Consider the following 23,304-nt stretch of genomic DNA (forward strand, 5'->3'; position numbering starts at 1 on the left):
GTCTGTTGTTTAGTGAATTTGTCAGGCTTTTAAAATTTTATTTCCTAACTAAAACATCCCTGTAACCTTTTTTTCCACTGAATTTCTTCATTTTTGTCAAAGCATCAGAGGATTGGCAACAAGGCCTGGCCTGCGGCCAATCCTTGCGGCCAGCCTCCTGCATGCAGCAAACCCCGCACCACGCACAGGTGGCTGGCTGCAAGGGCCGGCCTATGGCCAGGCTCTGTGGCCATCCCCACCGCATAGAGCAAACACCGCACCACGCACGACCTGGGGATTGGCCCGCTACGGTGGGCACCCCAGACCCCAGGGCATTAATAATTTCGGAAGGGGCGGCCGTATGACCCCCTCTCCCTTTTGTTTGCTACAGCCTGGCCCTGGGGGTTGTGATCCCTGGGGCCAAAAACGGTCTGGAGAGGGGGTCACGAGGCACTCTCCCCCATATTTCCCCCTTGTTTTCATGGCTGGGCCCAGTGTGGGTTGGGGGCCACATGCCCCCACCCAATATTATAAAAGGCTGGGCCCCAGGCCCAAACCGGTCAGTGTAAATCTAGTAAATATTGCCCGTCTCCTTGGGGGGATGGCAGTCTCCGAGGCCGAAAGCGGTCCGAAAGCGGTCTGGAGAGGGGGTGCGTGTGCGCGCCCCCCATTGCAGTAATTTATAAAAAGAATTTCCCCCAGGGCCTGTCCCACCCGGGGGACCAATTAAAAAACAAGTGCGGGAGACCACGCTTTAAAAAATAAAATTGCCCGGATTTGCGGATTCTCCACGAATGTGCGACAAAAAAATGTTTTGGGCTACCTGTGAAACCCCACCACCAAGCCTCGGGGTCAGGGTATTCCTATCCTACCCCCCTTTGTTTGTTTGCGTTTCTTTTGAGACTCGGCTGAGTCTCGAGATGGCTGGCAACACTTCCTGGTTGAAGTACTGATAGCCAATCAAATCTCCCCATGTGATCCGCCAGGGGTCAGCATCCCTAGATATCTATAAATCTTTTTTCTTTAATTACTTAAAACTATTGAACGGATTTACACCAAATTCCAACAAGCATTTACAATGCAATAGGTCTCGCATTTGCGAGAGTTTAAGCTATTGGAAATGTAAATGACAATGGCTTTTATTTATTTGCTTTGATAATTAACACATAAATAAAAGACATTGTCATTTACAATGCAAATAGCTCAAACTCTTGTAAATGCGAGACCTATTTAATTTCAAAGAAGCAGCTGCCATTGTCCCGGCCTGCTTGGAAAGTGAACAATGCGATACCAAAGGGGATGATGGACGGAGCGTTTGAGCAAATCAAACACTAACCCCCAGTCAACTGATCTGGGTTTAATCCATCATCATTCTTTAGCTCACTCCACCACCCCAGTTCAGACATGGCCATATGCAAATCAGTCTGACCCTGTGCCTCATGGGAACAGTCCAGCCCGAACTGCCAAGCCATGTCTTCCCTGGGCCGGAAACAAGCATCCTGGGACCGGTTTCGGGTTCATAACCCTCATCGGCCAGGCTATCTTGAATCCAGTGGCAAAGTGAGCAAGGGACCCACGTCTGGGCATACCCTGCCAACTTAGGGCGAACAAAGTGATACCAAAGGGGATGATGGACGGAGCGTTTGAGCAAATCAAACACTCACCCCCAGTCAACTGATCTGGGTTTAATCCATCATCTTTCTTTAGCTCACTCCACCACCCCAGTTCAGACATGGCCATATGCAAATCAGCCTGACCCTGTGCCTCATGGGAACAGTCCAGCCCGAACTGCCAAGCCATGTCTTCCCTGGACCGGAAACAAGTATCCTGGGACCGGTTTCGGGTTCATAACCCTCATCAGCCAAGCTATCTTGAATCCAGTGGCAAAGTGAGCAAGGGACCCATGTCTAGGCATACACAGCCAACTTAGGGCGAACAAAGAGATACCAAAGGGGATGATGGACAGAGCGTTTGAGCAAATCAAACACTCACCCCCAGTCAACTGATCTGGGTTTAATCCATCATCATTCTTTAGCAGATCCCCTTTGGTATCGCTTTGTTCGCCCTAAGTTGGCAGGGTATGCCCAAATGTGGGTCCCTTGCTCACTTTGCCACTGGATTCAAGATGTATCCCCTTTGGAAAGTGAAAGTTTGCATGGCGCTGAATGTTGCAGGAAAGTATGTCATGCCTGCAGTAGAAGAAACTCATTAAAGAAAATAGTGCTTAAAGACTAAATAAGACATAACGTGTAACAACAGAAGTAAAAGAGGCTAGTCCTCATGGTAGGTTACAAATGAAGACAAGGCGGTACAAAGGAGGGACTAACAAGCCATTTAATGAATCTGAAGCCAGCATTTGCAAAGGAGTGGGCGGGCTTCAAGTCCAAACTCTAATACAGCATGCCTCGCAGAGCATTGAATACGCTGCCCAGGCTCGACCTAAAAAGCACTCTTTCTTGACCAAGAAATTTGGTGTAATTTGGTTGAGCGGTTCTGGCTATAGTTGGGTCTAAAATCCCTATTGGGAATTGCAAGGGGAAACATGTTTTAGGACCTCCCCTATTTTTCTCAGCCCCTGGTTGCCGAACCACCCTGAAACTTTCAAGACAGCAGCTGAAGTGAGTGGAAAACTAGTTTTGAAACCTTCGTGAAGATTCGTCAAACCGCTCCAAAGTTACTAGCAAAACAAAGTAATGCTTTGCCTATATATATGTATGTATATAAAATCAAAATCCTTGTGTCGCCTTCTTCCTCAGCAACAAAACAGGTACAGACCATGATATGGATTGCTAATGCTGTACTTTTATTGCCAAATTAGTGTATTCCTAAAATAAAAATAGCGATTGCCCAGCCTATGATATATATATATTTATTGTTTTTATTTATTTTAAGGACTTCAGTTACCTGATATATGCTTAATATTTCGTTGTAAAGGCATATGCATGGTAAAGGCATTAAAGACATATGTGAGGTAAAGGCATATGCATGGTAAAGGCAATGTGTGGTAAAGGCAGTCATAGCAAGACAGACATACGATGAGTGAAAATAATTTTTTTTAAGTGTAACCAATTCCTACTGTCTGGGAAAGACAGAACCCAAATCTCAGAGATGCTTCTCCATGAGTCAAAAAAAAACGTGGACACTGCAAATGCAGAGGATTATTGGCAGTGAAGATGCTCTCTATATTAAAGATGTAATTTTCACTTTTACGCTCACAAAGAGGATTCCTATAAAGCTTCATATCCTTTATTTCCCCCCACAATTAAAAGTTCGTTTTGTACCCTTCTTTTATGAAAAAGTCTTCTTAAATTAAAAATGAAGCAATAGTAGTCCTCCTTAAAGCGCTCCTGGATCCCATACAGTGATAGGGACATTTAATGGTTATGTCCGTCACTGCATATGCCATGATGGAGAATCTGAAGATATGGAATTTGCCACCCAAGTCTGAAAGCAGTGGTCCTGGATCTCTGAAATTCAGCAACTCTGCCCAAAGAGCCAGCTCAAGAGAGGAGCTTGTCTGGTGAACTACTTCATAGTGCTATGTATGGTTACTACCATGCTTGAAGAGTCTTGCTTGACTTATTTGAGCCTTGAAGGCTTTATGTTTTAGGTCTTGTTAGATAGTGAAAAGGAAATTCCCTGTATAAGGAGGACCAGACATTACTTAAAGGACTTGGAAAGGAGCAAGGGTGGTTCTCTTAGGAAGTACAGATACAAAACAAGCTCATGCCTCTGGATTCGCATAGTGTTTTAGGGGTGACAGAGGGACTTACTGAGCTGCAATGTCTCAGGAGAGACAGGACTACTCTACTTACAAAACCAACAGACATTCTGATAATGTTCTGCTGCTCTGGATGATAACTTAAAGTAGCGGAAATATAACTTGACTTTGCCATGCGTTTCCCATGGTTTTTTAACCTCATGGCTCAAAGAAATTATAGGTAAACTGACGCAATTCCAGTTTAGTTTTTTAGCCCCCACAAATCCATAAGAAGAAACAAAGGAAATAAAATCATAAAAATATAAGTAATACTGCAACTACAAGGGAGATGTTACATCAAGTAAAAAGGAGAAAAAGGTATTCAACATAGTTTTTTTGGTACATACAAAGTAAATCGGACAGCTACTAAGAAAATAATGATAAAACAAGGACGGGAATTACTGTGTAGCTCTGCGGCCAAATATATGCATTAGGAAGCCTCGGAAACAAGTCCCATTCAACAGCAGTTGGAGTAAATCAGATATCACACAATAAGCAAGACAGGGAATAATGGTTGATTGAGGGAAGGACGTAAATATAGAGCAGTCTTTTTTTGAAGAACTACTTAAAAAGCTGTTTTGATCCTTCCATAAAGTAATATCAGGTCCTGCTAGTTAGGAATAAGCAAACCCGGACGCAAGAGAATTTTTTGTTTTGTTTTCTGGATTACTTTCCTCAAGAAGCACTTGGACAGCATTCCTCTTTAGCAGCATGAATTGTTCAAAACCAACCAATTAACTTGAAAAATAACCACAAACCCTCAAATTACTAAGAAAACTGTTTTAAGACGTCTTTCTTAGAATGCTAAATGAGAGAAACACAACAGTTTTTGAATTGCATGAGATATTGTTGGCATGCTAAGGTACAAATTGCACACCCACAACAGAGAATATAAGAAACATTAGAAAGCAATTATGCCAATTTTCCCAGTCTTGTGAAAGAGTTCTTACTGTGGTACTTTCTTCCGGCATTTGTGTATAATTTAGTAAAACATCAGCTTAACACTCCCCTTTCTCCAGCCATATATGAGAACAGGCTCGCGGGTGGGCCAGAATTTACTTTTTATACTTACTCTAGAATAAAGACTCAATGAGCTTATGAACTGATACAGCAAGGTCATATGTGAAATAGATTTGTTTTATAAAAGCATAAGTGGATGAAATTACTTTGCACTCATTCCAACTCCCTCATTGTTACATTTGCTGTTCAAACGCATCTTAAAATATCAATGGGGCACTTGAATGGAACACAGCTGCATCAATAGCATGAAAACTCCTAAGTAGCTTGTATAAAGTTATCTGCCAGGTTTTTCTTGCGAGGTTCAGCCCTCTTCCAAGCAAGTGTGGATTCTACTTTGGCACCGGAACGGGGTGGGACATGTCCCGTCTTCTGTGTTTGGATTTTCTCCTGTGTGGGGACAGTTACCAGTTTAGGATGAACATGGATAGGTGAATGCCTCATCTTCTGAGTCTCTGTCTTGTCATGTGCTGATGCAGGTTTCAGTTTCGGACTGGTGTAAATAGGAGAATGTGCCACTTTCGTAGCCTGTGAGGATTCCAATTTGGGGCTGATATGGATGGGAGGCTGCCTGTTCTTTTCAGCATTAGCTTTCTCCTGTGCTGTTGAGGACTCAAATTTGGGTCTTTGATGAATCATAGAGGCTGTATTCTTTTTAGCTACAACTTTTTCCTGGGCTACTGAGTTTTGTTTGGGTTTGAAATATATAGGCAAGTGTCTATTTTTTGGAGTCGGAGATTTTTCCTTTGTTGGTGAAGAGTCAATTGTGAGTCTTTGCTGGATTGGAGAACTTGTGTTCTTCTGCGCTGTCAGTTTCTCCTGAACTGGTGAGGGTTTTTGTTTGGGGCTGGGGTAGATGTATAAATGCCTGTTATCATTATCCTCTTCATTCTCCATAGAAAGTGAGGAATCAAGTGTGGGAATGGCATGTATGGGAGAATTCCTGATATGCTCAGCTTCGGCATTCTTCCGCGTTAATGGGATTGCCAGGATGGGACTGGTGTGAATGGGTGACTGCCTTTTGTTTTGAACCTCTTTATTCTTACATACTTGTGAAGATTTCAAATCGAGTTTTTGTTGACTAGGAGAATGCCTGTTATTTCGGGCAACAGTTTTCACCAGTTCAGGTGAGGATTTCAGTTTGGGACTGGTGTGAGTAGGAAAATGCCTGCCATTGTAGGATTTCGCCTGCTTTGGTTTAGGTGAGGGTCCCAATTTGAGGCTGGATTGGATAGGAGAAGTTCTGATCTTTTTAACATCAGCTTTCTCCAAGGTTGGTGGAGATTCCAGTTTGGGACTGGTGTGTTGAGGGGAATGCTTCCTGGGAGTTCCAATCTCTGGTGAAGGAGAGCAATCCAAACTGGAAATGACATGGATTGGAGATTGTCTGTTCTTGGGAGCCACAGCCTCTTGTAGTGGCAAAGATCTCGTGTTGGGGCATATATTGCTAGGAGAATGCTTTATCATTTCAGCCTCTGCTTTCTGTTGTACTAGACAAGATGCCACATGCATGACATTATATATGGGAGAATCCCTGCATGTGTGAGGTTGCATCTCTTGCGATAACAAGGATTCCTCTTTCGGACCTTGTGGCTCAGGAGAATGCCTGCTCATGTGAAATTGATGTGAAGGCGAGTATCCCACTCTGGGACTTGTCTGAATGACAGAATGATCAATCTTAAGTTCCTTGTCCGCCTCCACTTGTAGTGAGGATAACTCGCTGAGAATGCCATTGACAGGAGAACTGCTGATCATCAGAGTATCCACTATATTCAGTTCTATTGAAGAACCTAGTTTGGGACTTTGAGGGAGGGGAGAATGCCAGTTCATAAACATTTCTTGTGATGGTAAGGATCCTAGTACGGAGATGGGGTTTACAGCAGAATACCTGCTCTCATGATCCTCAGTCACCTCCTCTGCTGCTGAGGGCAACACATTGAGAATGGGCTCTATGGGAGAATCTATGTTATTCTGAACATCCGTTGTCTCCAATTTTGGTGAAGATTCCAGCTTGAAAGTGCTCTTGCGTGTATCAATGTATTGTGAAGGCGAAGGTCCAGGTTTGAGTGGAGAATTGCTGCTCATGTGAATCTCTTGTGATGGCGAGGATGCCAGAGTGGGATGGGAGTGCACAGGTGAATGACTGCTATTATGAGCCTTGGACTCCTGCCGTCCTAGGGACAACTGACAATTGTGAAAGGTATGTAGGAGAGAATCTTTCTTCTTCTGATCATCATTTACTCCCTGTTCTGACCCCAGATTAGGACTAGTAAGGATTTGAAAATCCATGTGATTATGGCTCTTAGCCTCTTGTGATGATGTAGAATCCCCTTTGGGACTTAGATGGATGGGAGATATCTTACTGTTGTGAACTAAAGCCTCTTTTAGTGCGCAGATAGAATTCCTGTGAGTCTCATCCTCATGAGAAGCCAAGGATCCTAGGGTGGTATTCATATCGCTAGAAGGTATATTACTTTGTTCCTCTGCATTCTCTTCTACTGTTACGGTTTTCAGATTGTTACTGACATAGATTGGGGAGTTCCCATTTCTGTGAGCTTCACTCACATGTGGTGGCAAGGATTCCAGTTGAGGACTTTGATAGCTGTCAATATACTCGTTCATGTGAGTCTCAACCTCTTGTGATGAGAACTTTAGTGTGGTACTGGTGTATATGGAAGAATGTTTGTCTTTAGGAGCATCTTCTTCCTCCTTTAATTGGGAGGATTCTAGATTCAGACTGACATGAATGGAAGAATGCTTGCTACTTTGAGCCTCAGCTTCTTCCTGTTCAGTCACGCATCCCAGTTTGAGACTAGCATGGATGGGAGAAACCGAGTTCTTGAGAGTATCAACCTCTTCAGATTGCAAGGATTCAGCTTTGGGATTGTCATGGATAGGAGCAGACTTTGTCATTTGAGCATTAACCTCTTCCTTTGCCAGTGAAAATTCAATACTAGGACTGGGATGAATCAGAGAATGCCTTGTCTTGACTGCCTCAGTATTCTTCTTTGCTAGAGAGGATTCCACTTTGGGACTGAGGAAGCTGTGTGACTGCCAGCTTTGATCCGTGAAGACCATCTCTCGTACTGATAAAGACTCCACTTTGGGACTTGAACATATAGGTAACTGCTGACTCTTTTGAGCCTCAATCTTTTGGTGTACTGGTGGCGACTCCTTTTTAGAACTGAAAAGGATGAGTGACTGTTGCATCCTCGGAGACTCAGTCTTTGCTTGTGTTAGTGAGTATTTTAGTTTGTGATTCGAATGCATTGTTTTTGGCTTTTCAAATTCCTGCATTGTAAATAAACATTCTAAGTTTGGACTGGTGTTGATGGGAGAACGATTTTTCTTGTGAGCATTGGCCTGCTCTCGTGTGGATGAGGATTTTATTTTTGCAGTGGAAAAGACAATTGAATGTCTGGTCTTAGTCTCAACCTTTTCATGCACAGGGGAGAATTCACCATTTCTATGGGAAAGAACTGGAGAACTGCTTGTGCTCTGAGCCTCTGCTTTGACTCTTGCTGGTGAGGATTCCAATGTTGGGCTAGAATTAATGAGTAAATGTGTTTTTGTTCTAGACACAATCTTCTCCCTTGTCGCTGAAGATTTTACTTTGGATTTACAATGGATGGGAGAATACATATCCTTGTGAACTCCAACCTTCTCCTGTGCTTGTGAGGACTCCGGAATGAAACTGGAATTCATGGGAAAAAGCTGGTTCTTTTGAGCTGCAAATTTCTGCCGTACTAGAGACAGTACCGGTTGGAGAATGGGATAGATGAGACTGTTACTTTCATTTTGAGCCTTTTCTGAGGACAGAGAGCTTAACTAAAGAGGAAAGAAAGAATAAAGAGAATGATATCTAACTAAAGTGTAAACATGAGAAAGAAGATGGCATTCACCTATTCCATAGAGCACTTAGGGCTAAGTGATAGCCTAAAGATGATAACTCACAGCTTAATCACATGTGTACTACATATGGATGAAATGGACGATATCAGCTAAGTCAATTTAAATATAGAAAATGCATAGGTGCAACAAGGTTAATGGAGCCCACAGACTAAACAGAACAAAGGTTGATCACAACTGTTTAACAGTGAAAATATGACTAGCTGCAACATTGCCAATTATGGTATTATAGGCTTAAATTGCCTTGATCTATAACATTTAAAAACATCCGACCCGCTCTTTTTCTATACTTGTCTTTCCATATTTAGCAAATGATTATGATGAAACCCACAGCTTTTAACAATGGTACTCAAAGATTTACCAGTCTATCTTGAGTAATGAGGAATCTGTGATGAGGAACTACTTATCAACAATCACAATGGTATAGATTCTCTGTTTCTGCCATTAATATTGTATTGGTTTTGACATTATGGTGCAGGCAGACTGCTTTTGCAAAAATCCCCAGATAAATCAGGGTGCTGGAATCTGCACATAGCTCTTCTGATAATCCCCCAGCAGCTGAAAGAATATATAAGGCACATTTTTATAGGTGGAGTTCATGTGGTCACAATGATGAAGAAATAGGACTCAAACGATGAAAGGCAGTGTAGACAAGCGAGAATACTATCATTTAAAAAAGAAATTGCTGTTTTGTTCCTTTCACAGTCCAGATCTCTAATCAAATCCCCAACGTGAAAGAGGATAACAGAAGTCAGGCCACAATTCAGATGGGTTTATTCAAACAGGATAATGGCTCATACAGCCGACCAGTTTCGGAGATCAAGCCTCCTTCGTGAGCTGATCCATGACCAAGGTGACTTGATCACCGAAATGGGCCAAGCTGTGTTCCGACATTACCTTGTTTGAATAAACCCATGCTGATTATTTGCATCAGAATTGCCTCCCGTCTTCTGTTATCCCCTTTCATGTGGGGAACTTGACTGCAGATCTGGACTGTATGGCAATGCTTTGCTATATATAGTATTTCCAAAAACCGAGATGTGGCACAAAAGGGATTTAGTGCTTAAATGTATTTACTCCACACACAAACAGCTGCATCGTGTCCTGACAGACGCATTTCGACAAACAAGACTTGCTCAGTGTGAGCAAGACTTGTTTGTCGAAATGTGTCTATCAGAACACGATGCGTTTGTGTGTGGAATAAATACCTTTAAGCACTAAATCCCTGGAGTGCCAGGTCTCGGTTATTGGAAAGTACAATATAATACGAAGACGGGTCGGTCTCTGCTGGAGACACCGTCTGGACTGTGCACGTTGACAGATATATATATGTATATACATATATATATAAAATCCAATTGTATAGCACTCAACCTCCTTGACGGCGATAAAGAATGCACAAACTCCTCTAGCTTGTGCGATTTTTATTTATTTTCTCTCATCTTACAGTCATGACGCGTTTCGACCGGTAAAACGGCCTTGATCACATATATATATATCCAATAGAGATGATTAATTTTAGGTCAATCTATTTAAACCAGGTTTTTTTTTTTTTTTTTAAAACCAACTATCTAGGGCGGCTCCTCCGCTATGGAGGAGAAGTGTCGCTTACCCTGTCAGCAGCATAAAAAAAGATAATAAACCTTGGTTTTTTACCGTTTTATTTTGTTTCCCAGCTGAGTCATGGAGGCGGGGCCAGGGGTGTTACAGGCACCGACAGGGGGTGGTGCACTGCTATCAGTCACACTGAAGCTCTCTCCAACCCAAACCGTCATGCGCACTGAAGCTCTCTCCAACACAGTTAAGTTGCTGGGTTGGTGACAGCAAAGCACAGGCTCCCAGTCATCGGCGGTGAAGCCTATCCCGAAGCTGCTCTAATGCGAAAGAGTAGCTTCAGGATTCCACAGAGGAGTTTGGGAGCCTCTGCCTGCAGTGAAGCCACGAGAGGAGGAGAACACGGTGATGCGGTGGGTTGCAAGTAAGTTCTCACCCCCCCCCTTTTTAGGTCTCGCTGAGACAGCGAAAGCTGTCTCTTTGAGACATTTTGTAAGTGGGCTTTCATAAGTGCTACCCACATGGTTTTGCTGGCCTAGGGCTTGAGTGCACGATGGCGTGCACGTGCACAGCTGCTCCTCTGCTCCTTGCATTCCCCCCTCCCTTCTCACCCAGCCCTTTGATGCTCTGCTCGATTACTTTCACTTTCGCCGCTTTGATGTTTGATCGCAAACGCGATCACTTCCGCTTGGCATAACCTGTACTTGTTCTTTTTGTCCTCACATATGCTCTTCCCTCTATGTTTTTCTCTCTGGTCTCACATGTGCTATTCCCTCTGTATTTTCACTCTGCCCTGACATGTGCTTTTCCCTCTCTATTTTTCTCTCTTTCCTCACACATGCTATTCCCTCTGTATTTGTCTCTCTTCCCTCACATGTACTCTTCCCTCTGCATTTTTTCTCTATGCTCTCACATGTGCTCTTCGCTCTGTATTTTTTTCTCTGCCCTCGCATGTGTTCTTCTCTCTATATTTTTCTCTCTGCTCTCACATGCTCTCTTCCCTCTATGTTTTTATCTCCGGTCTAACATGCGCCCTACCCTCTGTATTTTTCGCTTTGCTCTCACATGAGCTCTTCCCTCTCTATTTTTCTCTCCTCCCTCACATGGACTCTTCCCTCTGTATTTTTCTCTCTGCCCTCACGTGCTTTTCCCTCTGTATTTTTCTCTCTGCCCTCACATACTCTTCCCTGTATGTTTTCCTCTTTGCCCAAAAGTGCACTCTTCCCTCTGATCACATGCATACACAACTATGCACACATACAAACACACACATGCATTTACACAAACATATGAACATATACAAACACACACAGACATGCATAAACATATGCATATACATGCACACCAACCCCACATACACATATAAACAAGCACGCACACCAACCTACTCAAACACATATACATACACACAAACATGCATACACAGACATAGGTATACACACAAACATATGTGTACACATCCATGAAGACAAATGAACACAATGACACACCCATACTTGCACACCAACACACACATGCATACACAAACATATACACATACAAACACACACACATGCATACACACACAGATATATACATATAGACACACACTATGCACACACACGCATCTCCCGTACTGTCTCAGGGGAAGAGTCGGTGTCAGCTGTCTCCTAGAGGGAGATCTCGCATGAGACAGTAAGACTCAGAGACATGTGGCGGTGGGGAGAGACAGACATGCCTCCCTTTAATTGTGTTGTTGCAAGATGGTGACTATCTTCTGCCACTGGTGCATTCAGATAAGCGGCAGGAAGTTCGTCGGACACATGCACTGGTTTCAATTTCGAGAAAGTGGGGTGAACGTTTCACAGATCGGGAGTGTGTGTCAACACGTGTTTCTCCTTCACGGCAAGGCCAATCAGTACGTTTTGTTTAACCGTGTGGTCAAGAATCCTTTAATTGCATAAGTGAGCGGGTATGGATGTAAACAAAAATGTAACACTAATACCACATTTTCTGTCACTCTTGTGAACAGGTTTGCTGTGAATGTATGAATGAGAATGGCGTTTTAGAATATGTTGCATGGAAAAGGGTCAACATTTGTCTCTGCCCTATCTCTTGGCTGCGTCCTTACTCTCTCCCATCTTCTCTCTCCACCTCTTTGCTACATGTTCTCTCGTAATGTTTTCATTTTCCCCAATTCTCCTCTTTACTCTCTCTAATTCTTTTTTTGCTCCTTTTCTGTCTCTGTCCCTTCTCTCCTCTTTCTCTCCCCACCTGTCCCTTCTCTAACCCCACTCCTCTTCCTCTGCCCGCCCCCCATCCCTCTCTCTCGCAGTACTGCAGCATAGGCAGCACCAGGTCTCTGATGCCTTCTCAGTGTTGGCCCTGGGGGTGGAGGAGGTAAGTCAACCTCCCAAGTGAATCCCATTATCAACAGATAGTGAACCTCTATTTACCAACAAGTACGGAGCGGTCTCGGGTGACGGCTGATGCGAACAGTGATCTGCTCTCGGCCCCGGCAGGGCCTGTGGGGTGGGGGCATTACCTTACACTAGGAGAGGAAGTAAAAGTGATATCCTCCCCTCCCCCCACTCCAACACTGTCTCTCCTCACCCTCCACCTCTCTCTCTCCTCCACTTCTGATTCCCTTCCAACTCGGTCTCTCCTTACCCTCCACCTCGGTCTCTCCTTACCCTCCACCTCGGTCTCTCCTTACCCTCCACCTCGGTCTCTCCTCACTCTCCACCTCGGTCTCTCCTCACACTCCACCTCCATCTCTCCTCACCCTCCACCTCGGTCTCTCCTCACCCTCCACATCGGTCTCTCCTCACCCTCCACCTCCGTCTCTCCTCACCCTCCACCTCCGTCTCTCCTCACCCTCCACCTCCGTCTCTCCTCACCCTCAACTCTGTTTCTCCTCACCCTCCACCTCACCCTCCACATGTCTCTCCTCACCCTCCACCTCACCCTCCTCGTGTCTCTCCTCACCCTCCACGTCTCTCCTCACCCTCCACGTGTCTCTCCTCACCCTCCACACGTGTCTCTCCTCACCCTCCATGTGTCTCTCCTCACCCTCCACACGTCTCTCCTCACCCTCCACATGTCTCTCCTCACCCTCCACACGTCTCTCCTCACCCTCCACACGTGTCTCTCCTGTGTCTCTCCTCACCCTCCACACATGTCTCTGCTCACCCTCCACACGTGTCTCTGCTCACCCTCCACATGTGTCTCTGCTCACCCTCCACGTGACTCTCCTCACCCTCCACACATCTCTCCTCACCCTCCACACGTCTCTCCTCACCCTCCACACGTCTCTCCTCACTCTCCACACGTCTCTCCTCACCCTCCACACGTCTCTCTCCTCACCCTCCACCTCACCCTCCACACGTGTCTCTTCTCACCCTCCGTGTCTCTCCTCACCCTCCACGTGTCTCTCCTCAACCTCCACGTGTCTCTCCTCACCCTCCACGTGTCTCTCCTCACCCTCCACGTGTTTCTCCTCACCCTCCATGTCTCTCCTCACCCTCCACGTGTCTCTCCTCACCCTCTACGTGTCTCTCCTCACCCTCCACACGTCTCTCCTCACCCTCCACACGTGTCTCTCCTGTGTCTCTCCTCACCCTCCACACATGTCTCTGCTCACCCTCCACACGTGTCTCTGCTCACCCTCCACATGTGTCTCTGCTCACCCTCCACGTGACTCTCCTCACCCTCCACACATCTCTCCTCACCCTCCACACGTCTCTCCTCACCCTCCACACGTCTCTCCTCACTCTCCACACGTCTCTCCTCACCCTCCACACGTCTCTCTCCTCACCCTCCACCTCACCCTCCACACGTGTCTCTTCTCACCCTCCGTGTCTCTCCTCACCCTCCACGTGTCTCTCCTCAACCTCCACGTGTCTCTCCTCACCCTCCACGTGTCTCTCCTCACCCTCCACGTGTTTCTCCTCACCCTCCATGTCTCTCCTCACCCTCCACGTGTCTCTCCTCACCCTCTACGTGTCTCTCCTCACCCTCCATACGTCTCTCCTCACCAACCACACGTGTCTCTCCTCACCCTCCACACGTGTCTCTCCTCACCCTCCACGTCTCTCCTCACCCTCCACACGTGTCTCTCCTCACCCTTCACAAGTGTCTCTCCTCACCCTCCACCTCCGTCTCTCCTCACCCTCAACTCTGTTTCTCCTCACCCTCCACCTCACCCTCCACATGTCTCTCCTCACCCTCCACCTCACCCTCCTCGTGTCTCTCCTCACCCTCCACGTGTCTCTCCTCACCCTCCACACGTGTCTCTCCTCACCCTCCACGTGTCTCTCCTCACCCTCCACACGTCTCTCCTCACCCTCCACACGTCTCTCCTCACCCTCCACACGTCTCTCCTCACCCTCCACACGTCTCTCCTCACCCTCCACACGTCTCTCCTCACCCTCCACACGTCTCTCCTGTGTCTCTCCTCACCCTCCACACGTGTCTCTGCTCACCCTCCACACGTGTCTCTGCTCACCCTCCACATGTGTCTCTGCTCACCCTCCACGTGTCTCTCCTCACCCTCCACACATCTCTCCTCACCCTCCACACATCTCTCCTCACCCTCCACACGTCTCTCCTCACTCTCCACACGTCTCTCCTCACCCTCCACACGTCTCTCTCCTCACCCTCCACCTCACCCTTCACACGTGTCTCTCCTCACCCTCCGTGTCTCTCCTCACCCTCCACGTGTCTCTCCTCACCCTCCACGTGTCTCTCCTCACCCTCCACGTGTCTCTCCTCACCCTCCACGTGTTTCTCCTCACCCTCCATGTCTCTCCTCACCCTCCACGTGTCTCTCCTCACCCTCTACGTGTCTCTCCTCACCCTCCATACGTCTCTCCTCACCAACCACACGTGTCTCTCCTCACCCTCCACACGTGTCTCTCCTCACCCTCCACATGTGTCTCTCCTCACCCTCCACGCCTCTCCTCACCCTCCACACGTGTCTCTCCTCACCCTTCACACGTGTCTCTCCTCACCCTCCACACGTGTCTCCTCACCCTCCACCTCACCCTCCACATGTGTCTCCTCCTCACCCTCCACATGTGTCTCCTCCTCACCCTCCACATGTGTCTCCTCCTCACGCTCCACATGTGTCTCTCCTCACCCTCCACACGTGTCTCTCCTCACCCTCCACACGTGTCTCTCCTCACCCTCCACGTGTCTCTCCTCACCCTCCACGTGTCTCTCCTCACCCTCCACGTGTCTCTCCTCACCCTCCACGTGTCTCTGCTGCACGCCTCACACTGCTGCATGCCACACACTGCTGCACGCCTCACACTGCTGCACGCCTCACACTGCTGCACGCCTCACACTGCTGCACGCCTCACACTGCTGCACGCCTCACACTGCTGCACGCCACACACTGCTGCATGCCGCTGCACGCCACACACTGCTGCACGCCTCACACTGCTGCACGCCACACACTGCCACACACTGCTGCGCGCCGCACACTGCTGCACGCCGCACACTGCTGCACGCCACACACTGCTACCCGAAAAATTGCTGCACACCACACACTGCTGCACGGCACACACTGATGCAACCGGCACACTGCTGCACGCCACACACTGCTGCACACTGCTGCATTACTCACTGCTGCATGCTGCACAACACTGCTGCACGCAGCACACTGCTGCACGCCGCACACTGCTGCACACCGCTTCACGCCACAGTGCTGCATGCCTCACACTGCTACACGAAACACTGCTGCACGCCGCACACTGCTGAACGCCGCACACTGCTGCACGCCGCACACTGCTGCACGCCTCACACTGCTGCACGCCTCACACTGCTGCACTCCACACACTGCTTTTATGCGAGTTTATGCTATTGTAAATGACAATGCCTTTTATTTGTTTTAAAACCAAAACACAAATAAAAGGCATTGTAATTTTACAATGCCAATAGCTCAAACTCTTATAAATGCGAGACCTATTGCATTGCAAATGCTTGTTTTCTTTAGTTGTTAGTCGTCTCTGCCTCTCCACTCGCCCATCCAGCCCCTTTCCTCGGACAAGGGCCACTACTGCAAACTATTGAAAAAAGCAGTTCATAAACAACCTCCGGACTATGTAGAGAGTAAATTGGTTGCATGACATTGTATAGAAAAACTATTTAATGGAATACTATTCCTGACAAACCATTTCACCTAAACTGTTTAATGGAAATTTGCAGGATGAATGGCATTTATCATTTCATAGAAACCAATTCAACAAATGCCTTACTTTTCTAAATTAGCTTTTGCATGCTTAAATTTAGCACGTAAATGGAATGGTTGAGGGTCTTACTTTCACGAACATTTTTGTCTGAGGCATTTATTTCAGTGTTTTAATCAAGGGGACATTTTTTTGGATTTATACCTTTTACAATGTCAAACAATTACTTTGGATGCTTTTAACTCACTAGCCTCTCACCACCCCTAAACACCATTCATCCTAGACTCCCTCAAAATCCCCCAAAACCACCCATCCATGCCCCCTAAAAAGCCCTCACTATTTTATTTATTTATTTAAAAAGTTTTATATAGCGCTGGCTCCACCCAGGGGTATCAGAGCGCTTTACATTAATATAATGATAGTAACGGAATACAGAACAATTGTTTCAAATGCAGCATTGGGACTGGTGGAATAAATTAACACATTGAGTAATATAGATTGAATAGAGTGAAAAAGGAAAGAAGGAGCAATTTACAAACAACATGAGAAAGATGTAGTTACACATTATAATACAGCACATGGGGGAAGGCTCAGTATTCGGAGTAAAGCAGGAGAGGTTGGACGAGGGGAAATGTTAGGATGGGGAAGGGAGGGAAGAAAAGGGTGGAGAGGGGTAAGGAAGGGGATGTGTGGGTGAGGTCGACAAAAAAGGAGGGGAGGGGGAAAAGGCAGGGGTTTTAGGAGGAGGGAGAGTATAGCATGTATGGTAAGAGAAGGATTATGGACCCCAATATTTGTTGAGCAGGTGCATTTTAAGGTCTTTTTTTAAACTGATATAAGAAGGGTTACATCGTAGATCTTTAGGAGGGCATTTCAGATGTTGGGGGCCTTACCAGAGAAGGAGCGAGATTGAGAGGTTTTTTTTTTTTAACAGAGGGGGGACGAGGAGTAGAGAGTTGGTGCTTCTCAGTGGTCGGGCGCAACCTGCTTTATTGAGTTTGTTTGAGAGGTAGAGAGCGGGGTCATTTGATAAAGGGCTTTGTGCGTAATGCAGGCAATCTTATAGGAGGATCTGCCTTCGATAGGAAGCCATTTAAGGTCCTTGAGGGCAGGTGAGATGTGGTCAAAACGTTTGCAGTCAGTTGTTAGCCTGGCCGCTAGGTTGAGAACAGATTTGAGGGGGGCAAGGTGAACTTTGGCAGTTCCGGAGAGTAAAGCGTTTTCGCAGTCAATTTTCGAGAGGACTAGAGATTGGACAACTGATTTGAAATCTTCCGCTGGAATGAAAGGTTTGAGTGTTTTGAGATGTCAGAGCGTTAAGAGTGCTCCTTTGGCCGGATTTTTTATATGGGAATTGAGCGTTAGCTTACTGTCGATGGTGATGCAAAGAGATTTTACTGATTCGGAGAGGGAGAGAGAACAGTGTAGGGCATTAAGGTCAGCGATCCATGTTTGGATGGGGAGTGGGTTGTTTTTAGGAGAGTAAAGAATGATTTCAGTTTTGTGTGGATTGAGTTTGAGATGATTGGAGTAGAACCAGGATTGTATCTTAGTTAGGGCAGTGTTAAGGTAGTAAGACATCAGAGTGGGATTCAATTTTATAGTACAGTTGGGTGTCATAGGCATACAGGTGATAGTTAATTCCAGCTTGTTTAAGTACGAGGTTAAGGGGTTCCATAAAGAGGTTGAAGAGAGCGGGAGAGGGGATAGATCCTTGGGGTACACCGAGGCGGACAGGTGTGGGGCAAGAGAGGCAGTTTTGAATTTTAATTTGTTGGGTTCTGTGTTGGAAGTAGGAGGCAACCAGTTTAGGCGATGCCATTAAGGCCGAAACGATCTTTGAGTACGTTAAGTAAGGTTGAATGGTTAACTGTATCAAATGCAGCAGTGAGGTCGAGGAGAATGAGTAGGCAGGTCTCGCCCTTATCCAGGGCCTGGTGGATGTCGTCAACTATATTTAGCAATGCAGTTTCAGTGCTGCAGCCTTTACAGAAGCCGGGTTGTAGGGGGTCGAGCAGGTTGTAAGTGTCAATGTGTTTATCCAATTGAAGTAGGGCACATTTTTCAAGGAGAACACAGTCCTGGGCACACGTAATAAGGATATAACAATGGTTGTAAAGTCTCGTATTTTACAAATATCTTTGGTCGACACCAGTGTGTTATTCAAATGTATTTAATGATGCAACAACAAAAAACAACCAGCCAACACATGTTTTGTCACATGCGGGAAGTATCCCGTGACTTCTTCAGGGCTGGGGAGGATAGAAAACATTGAGTAAAATAATGGGAAATCATAAGATTGGTTGTTGCCAAACCAAGATAAACATAACAAAGGAGAAACGTGGATCATAATCACCAATAGCACGTGGAAACCCTAAGGAGGAAAGTGAACAGAACAAAGGTAAACGTGAGTTGGTCTAAGGACAGTTCCCGTGGTGTTTTAATCGTGACTGCGAGAAGGTGAGAACAAAAGGAACCATTGCGGAATAACAATGTGACACAATGCTGGCGTGCAGTGAATATTGGTGTTGAGGTGACATAAAAAAGTGAATAACAGTACACACGCGAAATACATATTCATGTTTAGCTTTAAACACACTAAGACGCAAATTTCTATGTTGAGGTGACATCAAAAGGAAAAATAAATGTCCTTGAGCAGAATACATGACCATTATTAGCTCAAACAACTCGGGCGTTAAGTTCTATGTAGGTATTGATGAAAAAATTTATTGAGAGTAGCGATTATCAAGTAAACACAAAATCTATGGCAAGCTAGGCAGGGGGCGAATGACATTTGAACGAAAATTTTGAGGGCGAGACAAATAATTCATCAATGCTCGAATCAGACAAATTAAGGGACTTGAGCCTAGAGGGACGAGACTGCCATGTGATCCACAATGTGAATTCAAGGATCGTGGTTTCAGGTATCCTACAAGGTGAGCACGAGAATACTAATGGTAAGGGGAGGTAGAAGTAAATACCTGTGTGGCGATGCAGAAATACAATACGGTGTCTAAAGAGAGGGAAAGAGAAGAGTATCAAGGATGAGTGGGTAATGTGGAAAGGAAGGGCAGTGAGAGCTACAAAGTAAGGAGAAAAGTACTGGGGTTGAATACTAAGTAAAAGAGGCTCACCGTGAGGCCGGTGATAATTCCAACCCGGCCAGGGAGTCAAAGAGGAACAAAGGTCCACGTCACAGTTCCTGGTAGGAGGGGAAGGGGGCCCAATGCGGCAGCCCTCCGTATTAGCGTGTAGGTGGGGCGGATTGGCCACTAATTACATGTAGACCTAAGTATAGTATGCGGGAGAAAAACAAAATGAGTAATACTCAATTGAGTCTTGGGTAGAAAAGTGACCTACGTGCACAGGTCGCTTACCTCAAATGAGAGTGTGGTACGCCCTGGTGCGACTTATGTAAGCGACGATGAGTGAAAACGGGGATGTGTAAAGAGCTGAAATGAAGGGAGAGGGGAAAATTAAGGGAGAAATGCAGAATTGGAGAAGAATCACGGGGAGAGGAAAGTCAGCTCTTACCCGTGAGAAATGGTATTCAGTGTCCGAATGAGGTGAGGGGGCGGGTACGCCGTATTGAGTGTAGATCTAATGGGAGAGAGAAACCTAGTAAGGGACTGAGACTAATGGCATTGCGTAAGGCAATCGGGCAGAAGGCCGGTAAAGCTTACCTAGAGTAGATCTGGTGACCTAGGAGGAGACACTGGCTCCGTCTCGATTTCCAGATGTGGAAGCCGGCGGAAGCCCTTAATGTGGTAGTTATGCAAGCGAGGTGAAAATAAACTAGAACGTAACAGTAACGTTCCCGAAAAAGGCGGAAATTACGTGACGGGCCAGACGGAAGGAGAGTGAACGTGCAAGGCAGGACACAAATTATAGTGTTGGGATCGGCACGTAAAATAAAGAAATGAGTGTAGCTGAAGACACAAGTAAGATGCTGAGCCACACTAGGACGAAAAGTGGGGGGGGTTTAAGTGGCAGTTTCGAAGATAAACGGGTGAAGATTCACAGGCACAATAGTAATCAAATGTAGCGGAGCATGGACAAATGTAACCCAGGGCCAACAGTTGGGCTCGTATGAGGGATTAAAGTGAAAGAATGACAAATTGTAGTGTCAGGATTGGAACGTGAGAAAAAAGTAATTAGTGTAGCTGAAAACACGAGTGAAATGCTAACCCACACTTGAAAGTAAAAGGGGGGGGGGTTTGAAATGGCAGTCTCGAAGATAAATGGGTGAAGATTCACAAACACAATAGTAATGCTAATGTAGCTGCATATAGACAAATATAACAATGGGCCAACAATCGGGCTCGTATGAGGGATGACAGTGAATGATGGATATACAAAGGCGAGACATAGGAGGAACAAGTATAATAGCCTGGTTAGCATTAGTGCAGGAGTAGAAGGTGAGTATGTTGACCGGGGTTGTCTCTGTATGTGATATACTTGTGCTGGAGCATAGTAACTCACAACCTCTGTACCTGTTACGACCTCAAAGGAAAAGGGGGGAGAAAAGACATTTTCGTTCTTTTTAGCAGAAGCATGTACAAGATAGTTCAGTACTACGAGTTCATTCGCCCAAAAAGTAATGAAGCTCATGGTCTGTGTTTAATCCGTGTTGTACTGTTTGTAGGCGCATGATCCAAGTTGCTTCCAGGCGCCTGAGCCGCAGTTCTCTGTTGCCGCCTCTGGCGTTTGAGGCTGCAACATCAAATCCGAAGGAGGAAAAGCGTTTTTTGGAGCCTTGCGTAGAGCAAATCGCCGCATGTACTGCCATAGGATATCTGGTGTCCTGATGTTGAAGTGCTCTGATGTGTTCCCCAATGCGTTCTTTCAGCGGTCTGATGGTGCTACTGATGTTCCATCATTTGCAGGTGCATTCCAGAATGTATATGACAAATTTTGTATTGCAATTGATGTTGCACTTGATTGGGTATTGTTTCTTGTTGAATGCTGTGAAGTTTTTGACACCATTCTTGGCCAACCTGCAGACTCCACAACACCCACATTTGAAAAATCCCAGAGTGTGGGCTGTAAGCCATGTGTGACTAGTATGGGGGCGTGGTACACTGGGACTGAGTCTCGTTCTGAGAGTTCTGCCCCGTCTATAGGTGATTTGAGGTCTTGTAGTGATGACATCTTTGAGAGTGGTGTCTGCAAGCAAGATGCCCCAGTGTTTGTTGAGGCTCTTCCCCATGGCTACACCCATGTCGCTATAATCAGTAACTAGTCTAACAGGTTGCTCTTGTTCTATGCTTGTGTTTTTGTCATGTAACGTTTCTTGCCTCTCTATATTGTTGATTCTTTTTTCTGCTTTGCATATAGTGCGTGCATTATAGCCTCTGGCCTTGAATCTATTCTTCATATTAGACATGCATTTTTGAAACTCAAGTTCTTCGCTGCAGTTCCTCCCAGCTCTGACAAATTCCCCATAGGGGATTGCCTGAATCTGATGGAACGGGTGAGAGCTTTCAGCATGTAAAATGGCATTGCATGATGTTTCTTTCCTATGCAGTCGACTGTGCAGTGTGTCTGACTTGATGTAGAGTTCCACATCAAGAAATGTGATGCTGGATGAGTTAGAGTCACTTGCAATCTCATGTTCATGTCATTCGAGTTTAGATGTCTACAGAATTCCTCAAGCTCACTTTGGGACACTGACAATATCTATGCAACATCCCTACCCTGACCATAGTAAGAGACAATCATCTATGTAGCGTCCCAACGTGACCATAGTAAGAGAGAATCATCTATGTAGCGATATAGCACATTTTTCAAGGGCTTGGGAAAGAAGGGGGAGGATGGAGATAGGGCGGAGGTTGTTAAGGTCGTTAGGATCTGTCGTACTTTAATCTTTGTCACCGCGTAGGGAACAGGGCCCTACCCCTGTCTATCTTGGTATTAGCAAACCGTAAATGGTAAATGCGGCATGCACAAGTGCTTTTTATATCGTTCTAGCTATGAATGCACTGTGTACACGTTATTCTGCTTCACTACGCGGGTTCCATTTTGGAAGCAGTGGCCATCTTATCATTGCCCTCACAATAGGCTATAATGGAGTAAATACGGGCCTCACAGTACATGGGCTTTCTTCTTTGACTTCTCTGTGACCTGGGCAGCTGGCTCTGCTGCCCCAGGTCAAACCGGTCTCACGAGCTCCCCTTCCTCCGTCCACCTGTGATTAGCATCAGGGCTTGACCCATCATAAAACCCTTTCATTCTACACAAGCCTCCGGCTAATCTCTCTCACACCTGCTTGTTCCTGCTTTATGACTTGTTTCCCAAAACAGGAGATGCTCGTGTTTATTGGGGGGTCTATTGACATCAAACGTGGGATCTGAACCTTACTGTGTAAATCATTGTGGGCTGGCCGAACTGGAATGTGGGATGGTCATCATGACTCTGCCTTTTCTTCTGAACTGTACACTTGTTTATTGCCGTATCGTAAACCTAGGAATGTATGCCTGAGGGAGAAAAAACTGTATTTAAGGAGAAGCCTGTTTCTATGATTTTCAGCAGTCTCCTGAGAACATACACGCTGTTGTACTTCTAGGATACCTGTAATTGGTCTGCAGCCAATAAATGAATCTTTGACTTCACCCAGAAGACTCTGTGTTTCTGTAGGTCTGGAACAGGGTGAACCCAGAAGTCATAGGGTGTGTGCCCCTGCACCGCTGGGTCTAAAATACCCAGTACTTCAGTTTGGCGCCCAACTCGGGACGATTTCAGCGGTACCAGTCCAAGCCAGAGGTTCGTGAGGAGCTTCGTGTGGAAATTCCGGAGGAAGGCCGCCACTTCATCGACCCCTGCATGTCGACGTGGTCCGAAAGTCTTTTCTGCGAGGTTCTCCGCGTCCCGACGGCTACGAAGGACTGCTGCCCTGATTAATCGACCTGTTTTGGA

The 23,304-nt window shown here is 46.1% G+C and overlaps 1 protein-coding gene across 2 annotated transcripts in view; it reads right to left on the bottom strand.

The window, feature by feature from the left end:
- Nucleotides 1-4,741: 4,741 nt before the first annotated feature.
- Nucleotides 4,742-23,304, bottom strand: part of LOC146802288 (uncharacterized) — a 197,403-nt gene continuing 178,840 nt past the window's right edge. For both annotated transcript variants that reach the window (XM_085621859.1, XM_085621858.1), the window contains one exon: nt 4,742-8,584. In XM_085621859.1, coding sequence (XP_085477985.1) covers nt 5,015-8,584 — 3,570 coding nt within the window. In that variant the 3' untranslated portion in view covers nt 4,742-5,014. The remainder of the gene's footprint in view (nt 8,585-23,304) is intronic.

Source organism: Triturus cristatus, chromosome 8, assembly GCF_964204655.1.
Source record: "Triturus cristatus chromosome 8, aTriCri1.1, whole genome shotgun sequence".
Classification (NCBI taxonomy): Eukaryota; Metazoa; Chordata; class Amphibia; order Caudata; family Salamandridae; genus Triturus; species Triturus cristatus.